At 39.7% G+C, this 8,200-nt stretch overlaps 1 protein-coding gene across 1 annotated transcript in view; it reads right to left on the bottom strand.

The window, feature by feature from the left end:
- Nucleotides 1-217: 217 nt before the first annotated feature.
- The window catches only part of LOC129654860 (sperm-associated antigen 17-like), a 330,465-nt gene continuing 322,482 nt past the window's right edge, over nt 218-8,200 (bottom strand). The window contains exons 40-42 of the mRNA XM_055584600.1: nt 6,199-6,259; nt 3,429-3,573; nt 218-364 (exon numbers count right to left, since the gene is read on the bottom strand). Coding sequence (XP_055440575.1) covers nt 225-364; nt 3,429-3,573; nt 6,199-6,259 — 346 coding nt within the window. The 3' untranslated portion in view covers nt 218-224. The remainder of the gene's footprint in view (nt 365-3,428; nt 3,574-6,198; nt 6,260-8,200) is intronic.

Here is an 8,200-nt window from a genome sequence, read left to right as displayed (position 1 = left end):
TATTTATAAAGTGGGAGAATATCTACCTTGTAGATAGTATGAGGATTAGATGGATAATGAGTATAAATGGGTAGCTGTTATTATTAGAAACAAGTATTTTAATTCCACCAGACTAAGTGGCTCAGTGGTTGCTGGCTGAATGAAGATGAGAACAAATGTGAGGTCTATGGCCTCAAATTTGAATGGATGACAATCAAATTACAAATGTATTACTTACCTGACTCCTAATGTGGAGAAATTTTACGGGACATGAAGACTCCGAGTGCAGAGGAAGAAATTGTAGAAATCCTCTGGACCGTGGGATTTTCTTTTCCCTGGGGAAAATCTTTTGGTCTCTTATCATAATTGCTGCTTGTTAAAACTGGTAAAATACCCATTAAGGACTATTATTTTCATGAACAAATGAGTTGTATACGCAAACTCAGGTAATACTTTAGAATTAGAATCTTTAGCAGCATCAGATCACTTTTAGTATTTTCTATTTAATGCAAATTCTATATGCCAAGCTTAGAGGATGAAGGATGGATATTGATCTGGAATTTCTCTGGTGCCCTCTAGTGTATGTTTCTCTGCTACATGACTGGCCTTTCTATAGGCACCATAAATCACCATAACCAGGTCCCGGAACACACCAACATGCAGATTTCACGCTTTTTTGGTGCGAAGGGGAGGGAATAGATCTTGAGAAATGGGCTATGAACTATCATTGTTGACCCTGGAAGTAGACTAAAGATTTAGTAAAACTCTTTTCCCATCTCTCTGTGCCAGACAGATCGTCTCTAATCTGTAAGCAAGGAAATAGAAATGTTATTAGAATAAATGCAAAATTATTTAATTGCTGTGATCATCAGCAGGGATTCAGTTATTAGATTCAGCATCTAATAACTTGTGTGAAGAGGACATAATTCCCAGAGGGGGGAAATCCTTCTCAGTGAGAAGGATTTTTAAATTTACTCATTTTAGATTTTAGTCCTTAACACTCCCTGTACTTCCTTTCCTATGTTGTTGCTGTTGTTTAGTCTCTAAGTTATGTTTAACTCTGTGCAACCGCATGGACTGTAGCCCACCAGGCTCCTCTGTCCATCAGATCTTCCAGGAAAGAATACTGGAGTGGGTTGCCATTTCCTTCTCCATGTGCTTCCTTTCTTATGTTACATTTTCTATTTCTTACATTGTACTTATTACCATTAGAGTCCACATTTCACTTATTTTGTCTATTGTCTGTCTTCCTACTGGAATGCAAGCTACATAAAGGCAGAGATTTGTCTCTTGTTCATTGCCGTATCCCTGATGCCTAGCACATTAGGGATACTTATGATCTTTGAAAGAATGAACATGCGTGCTCAGTTGCTAAGTCATACTTGACTCTGTGACGCTTTGGACTATAGCCTACCAGAATCCTCTGTCTGTAGGATTTTCCTGGAAAGAATACTGGAGTGGGTTGCCAGGGTATCTTCCTGACCCAGGGATTGAACTTATATCTCTTGAGTCTCTTGTATTGGCAGGCAGGTTCTTTACCACTGAACCACCTGGGAAGCCCATAAACAAATGAATACAACTCCACTTCTATTGAATCACGATCACCTGACACAATTCCCCCTAATTTCTCTTTCACTTTAGAATGTCTAGACCCTTGGTCATCTTTACTCTCTCCCTTGCCCATCTTTACCCTCTCCCTTGCCAAGATTAACCCTTCAGCTCTGCTCCTGATTATCCTTTCGCCTTCTTTTGGATATTGCTGCCTCAGTTCTCTTATACATATTTTTAATATTTCTCTTCTGATCCATTCTTTCCAGCCTACAAGCATACAAAATATACTAAACTGAAAATCTCCCCTTTGCTCTGTTGCCTCCCCAAGTCTGAGACACCATATTCTCTTGCTCTTTGCTTCAATAATAAATTGAAAGTGCATCCATACTCAATATTTCTGCTTTCTCAACACTCAGCCATTCTTTATGTTTTGCAGTTTTTTGTCCCAACAAGATCTAGTGCTTCTATTTAAATCAGAATCCTCCTTGACAGCTCCATAGCATCTGTCAACTACGTCCATATTTTCCTTGAAATTCTTTGAGATATTTCACGTTGCCAATTGTTTGTTCTATCTCTCCTGGCTTCTCTTTTTTTCTCCTGCTCCCTAAACAAACCCAAATTTCTACTCATTTCCCCCATACTTTCTATCACCACTTCTGCAGCTGACAATTAAAATTATTATATTTTCAACTCTGACTCCTCAACTGAGACCCAGTCCCGAATCTCCACGATTCATTACCTGAACCCCAACACTTGCCAGTGAACTCTATGTCCTCTAACTTCCTTTTCTTACGGGGTCCCACCTGAGGTTTTACAGTACCCCATGCCAGAGGTCTTTCACCCACGTCCCTCTTGCATATCTACTGTGGCCACACTATAGTTCTTCTCCTTACACTTGAAGGCTTGCTGAAGGAACCTTCTACTGGTTTGTTGCATATCCAGTAGCTCTTCTCCTTCAACATAGCCTGTATGATAACAATGAAATCATTTTTATAAAGACATGCTGATTATATCACCCAGTCGATCAGAATTTCAATGATTCAGCGTTGCTTATATAATAAATTTTAAGCCAAGAATTCAAAATCTCCCACAACTTGATTCCAACCAGCTTTACCACTATATTACTAATACTCTAAGCTCTCAACAGATTGAACTCCCTGCTTACCCTCCTGAACAACTGGAGCTTTCCTATCGCTACAGTTTTGTTCATTCTTCCTAAGTCTCTTTTCATCAAAAGTTTTTGTATTCTATAAGACCCAGCTCAAATATCAAATAGATATACCTATAACACAAAGTGGTATATGATTCATACTATTGGAGTTACAATACAGCAATCAAGTGTGAAAATTTTATTCCTGCTACCAGCTTATGTAGCCTTTTAAGATAGAGTTCAATTTTCACTTTTATATTTGATACAATATTTCATACAGTACATGGCATATAAAAGGTTCTTGGTATCTATATATTCTATATACAGGAGATACCAATATGAAGGAATGTATGTGTAATTCAATACTTATTCATTCTGTTCCTATAATAAGGTATCTCCTATCCCCCAAGAAGATGACCAGGATTTTTTCTTAAGACAAAGACTTGCTTTTTAAAAAATTTCTGATTGTTTGATATCCCAGAGATGGCCAATAATATTGAGATTTATCCAACTTAAAGTTACATGTACTATGTGTCAGGCACTTTGCTAGATGCTTTCAAAAAACGAAGGAAGACACAAGTCTTTGTCCTAAGAAATTTAACTCTGTGGTTTTAAAACTAGACTAAATGAGGCTACAGAGGGCAGATGTGAGGGGATTGGGAAACACCATTTTGACTTCTGTGTTCTCCTTGCTCAAATGTAATTTTTACACTATATGTGGTGATTCAAGTTGAACTTTAAAGGATATTTGCTTCCACAGGTAAGAACAGGACATCATGCTCAGTCATAATCTCTATATTGTGAGAGATGTGTGCCAATCCCTTGGCGCCATCCTCCCCAACAGCCATGGCAAAGAACTCCACTTTCAGTTCTGCCTGCAAACCAGCCGCCACCTGAAATGCACAATGAAGCTTTAGAATCAGACGTATAGAAGTTCAAAATTTTCACATGATTTTGAGCAAGTTATTCAAACTCTCCAATCTAGCTCCCTCATCTATCAATTTGGCACAGAAGAATGACTGCTGTTTCAGCATTTAGAAGAATTACTTGGATTAATTAGGTAGATTTCCACTGAGTTGGTGGGACCCAGGATAAATTGAAGGAGAAAGTCAGGTGCCATTTGGGAAAAAGCATAAGGAATCTAAATGCCAGGGTGCTGGAGGGCAAACTCCTTATGATGTCTGTAATTGTGCTATTTCTTGAATATCAGTAGCGAGGTTCTATTTATTGTCATCTCTGTAAACAAAGATAAATTTAATCAAAGATAAACATAAATTTAATCTTAAATTTAAGAGACTAGGTGAATCCCACAATTCCTGTGCTCATGCCCCATGGTTTAGCATGTTCCTACTGTAGGACTTGTAACATGGCAAAGCCAGTAGAGGGAGACAGAATTAGTTTAAATGCCAAACTGCTTAGATCTGAAAGATACATGGAAGAGGATGTATCAACAAAAAAGAAACCTGATATACCATGAAGGAGAAACACAGCAAGGAATGGGCTTCTTGCCTTGTCCCCTGAAAAGAACACTAAGCCAGGAAAGAAAGGGCTGTTTATGTTTGGAAGCCACCTCCCTAGGAGGTGGGTTAAAAAGCCAATGTGAGAACAGTTATCTGGAAAAAATAAATCAGAAACTACCACACGGAAAGCAGTTAGGTACGAATATAAATTTTTTTTCTTCAATTGGGTTTTATAAATAATAGAATTGAAAAATGTTTCAGTTTTTTCAGTGCCGTGCTTGTGGATGTCCGCACGCTGGAGGGTATCCAGCAGCTTCTGAGAACCAGGCCCTCAGCCCTCCAAGCCCAACAATCAGAGCAGGGCTGGGGGATGACGACGCTGCACGAGGGGAGCTGGAGGGCTGCCATAACACAGGTCTACCTGGGTTTGGAGTGCATTCATGTAGTGCTGGCAATGAACCAAGCTGAACAGTGGTGAGGTTTAGATACAGAGAAGTCTGTAGGCTACATTTTTCTGCCAGAGCCAAAACTACCATCAGAAAGAAAAAAGGTATAGAGTGAGTTTGGGTTTTTAGTATGTATAAAGGTTGATTTAGCAGTCGTTTAGGGTTTTGGCATAATCCCTACTTAAAATGAAAAAGATTTGTGAACTTCCCAGAACAGTGGGAGAAAAGCTTCCTTTAACTGTGTTTTTTTGTTCTATGTTGTGAAGATTCTGAAATTCTGACATGGGACAGTGATGAAGTGTTTCAGAGAGGTCCTCGTAAATTAGTGGATTGAATCCCCAAAAGGATTTCTGTTTTTGAATTGCGGCCTACATATTACTGTTTTATAGATCATAAGATATTGGAGCTGCAAGAGGGCTGAGAAATGATCAGTCTAAGCTCCTTTTATAGATGAGGAAAGCAAGGCGCAGAGGATTAACCAACGGCATCACAGAGCTGCTTGGTAGCGCAGTTACAAGAAACCAGCTGACTTTGCACTACAGCCAACCCATTCTTCTGTGTCAACACACAGCAACCGTGACTGCTTTAAGATCTTGGGATTCAGTCAGCATAATGTGCTGGTTATGGGACTGGATGCGCTTGCTCAGAGTTCCCATGAGCCTGTGCAGTCCCCATCGGTGATGAATGGTTCATTTATCTACCAGTCTTCCTTACACCATCTGTTACTCTGTCACACATCTCTTGAGTGCCTACCATGTGCCTGCTTTGTATACTTCTTATGTCTCACTCATTTTTAACATCTCCTGTAGCCTGGCACTATTGCTGGCATACGGGAGGAGCTCAAAGCTTGTTAAGGAGATGACGAGAGTGTTAAATCAAAAGATGATATACTGACCAAGAAATAAAAGTCAAGGTTGATGAGTGTGATTTTATTATATTTTGAGATAACCTCGTGTTTAATCATACTACACCTCTGAAATTATATTTTGAAGTAAGTGGCAATACACATTTTATACTAAATATAATGTATCATATAAAATCAGAACAATTTGACATTTTGGAATTCATATTTTCAGAGATTTTTGGAGAAATGAGACAGATGGTTAATTTAAATATGCTACTATTTCTTTACTATTCTCTGACAAATACCAGGAGAGCAGAACAGATTTACATAAAATGTAAAGAATGAAGTATTTATTTTTTCCAATGACTTCTCACTTTGCAGAAGGATTTGTCACAGGATATCTTTAGGTAATCAGTTTACCAAATGCACGTTAAATCATATTTTAATTTTTTTAAAGGTATTTTCAGACAACTGTATAGAATTGCAGTACTGGGGCAAGTGAAGTGAACTTCAGAAATGGTTCCATAGCTGGAAGTTTAATTCTACTTACACATTGGAGTGCTTATGGTTGTTACATGAAATAAGTGACAACAGCCAGACAGTGTACCAGTGCCAGGAATCTGTTGCTTATGATACTAGAAAAAGTCGACTTACAAATGGCTTAAACTGAATTGGTAGAATGGCACGAAAGCTCACTGCACTGGAAACATATACATATCTGTATGCACACACATATGGACACACACAAGACATAGCACGTGGACTTACGGGCCCAGGTTTGTAAGTCACTTTCAGCCCAGTGCTGGGTGGAGGCTGCTTCACCCTAAACCTACCAGGAAAAAAAGATGGGAATGAACTAATGCCATAATGAAAAACATGAGCATGAATGAACTGGGAAGTAATAAAATCAGGAAGGTGTTAATATTGGCTACACGGGAGCAGGGGGTCCAGACTAGTAGAAAAACAATCTAATATCCAGTTGGAAGAAGAATCTGGGGCCTGTTTCACAACTGCCTTTCCAACAGTTTTCATCGGCGTCAAACTGACTCCAAACCGGGTTTCAACCCTTTGTTATCAGATGCTGACGAGCAGCTTGGGCCTGGGCAGAGGGTTGTGAATGTTTGGCTGGCGTGTGCACTGCGGCGTAGCCGCCAGCACGAACACAAATGCTGACTGCCAGATCATTAAGCTGAAGAATAAAGGCTCTTTTGGAAAGCAGTGGAGCGTGGGAGCCAGTCTTGCTCTGTCGTGGTATGGGGTTTGCATGTTTGGGGAGAACAGAAACAGAAAAGGCTCAGAAAACGTAGGAGAACTTGAAAAGCCCTGGACTCACACATGGTACTTGTTGATCTCTTCCCCTTCCTGCGGTTTGTGGGCTCTGCCTGAAGGTTAAAGACCTGGAGTAAATTAAAATGTCAAGGGCAGTCTATCTCCATGTTGACCCCAACTAGGTTCCCTCTACCATCCGCTTTGCTATCTGCCCTGTAGTGGCTGAACTGAACAAGCTGAGGAGTGAAATCTTAAAACTAAAATTCTATACTGGACACACAGGGTCTCCTTGGGTGAGTTTAACTAAGTTTGAGGTTGACTCTCCATTTCTCCCCACCCATTTTGTGGCAACAACCCCAAAAAGCAATGATGTCTGAGCTGGCGGTGCGATGCCCTCATCAAGTTTTTTCCAAGGAAGTGAACATGATCCCTGGAGTTGAGGACCTGCCTCAACTAAAATGGAACAGTGATCTTCTCAATCAGATGCTCCTGTAGCTATGCCCTGTCTGACTTCCAATTCTGAGTCCAGAATCATAAATGCTCTCAAAGGACTTGTTAGTGACACTGAGAATAACTCTGCATTCTGAAATATATGTGTATCCCATTTTTATGGGGGTAAAGTTCCCCACAATCCTGATGGTTACTACAAAATAGTACAGAGGAGATTTTGTAATTGGGAATTGTCTTGGAATAGATGTATGGTATATGGACCCAACGGGAAGGACTGATCTCCCACAAGAAGCAGTGACCACAGCTGTTTTGATAAAGCAAGGTGCTCCAATGAACTGGCACTCAGGGGATCGGAGATCTACCCTTGCTGAAGCCTACAAGACCTTTTAAGACAAGTTACTCAGTTCCCTTATATTATAACAGTCTCCAAGATCTCTACACACTTTAAGATTCTATTGGTTTTGACCTGGAAATGAAGGACTGAAGTGACTTTCTTGTCACTTAATGCCAGATAGAGTATATTTTCTATTGGGAATACAGACTCTGAGTTAAGTTATTTGCTATTAATTTTGAGTCACATCATTAGAGTCAAAGTGACCTTGATGATTAAGGGTTAATTTTTTTCCTTTTTGCCTCAATTATGCAGAATTAACATAATTAAAATCATGTTTAGATCACAGAGTGTCAACAAATATTAGTTGGTGTTATAGTTGGTGGTGGATTTGAGAAATGGACTTTCAAGTTTTCCACATTAGTTATTGTTTTCTGTATTATTTAGTGTAACACTTATACAACTTCTCTTTGACTTTTTTTGCTGGGACATATCAGGTCTTGAGGTGCTCCTACTAAAGTAAGAATAATCATTAATGGTAAGGCAAAGAAATGGGTCTTCCCTGATGGCTCAGCAGGAAGGAATCAGCCTGCAATGCAGGATATGTGGGTTCAACCCTCGAATTGGGAAGATCCCCTAGAGGTTATCAAACTGGCAAACCACTCCAGTATTCTTGCCTGGAGAATTCCATGGTCAGAGGAGCCTGGTGGGCTACAGTCC

The sequence above is a fragment of the Bubalus kerabau genome, chromosome 6 (assembly GCF_029407905.1).
Source record: "Bubalus kerabau isolate K-KA32 ecotype Philippines breed swamp buffalo chromosome 6, PCC_UOA_SB_1v2, whole genome shotgun sequence".
Lineage (NCBI taxonomy): Eukaryota > Metazoa > Chordata > Mammalia > Artiodactyla > Bovidae > Bubalus > Bubalus kerabau.
The sequence above is the reverse complement of the archived record's forward strand: the minus strand, read 5'-3'. Positions and strand labels throughout refer to the sequence as shown.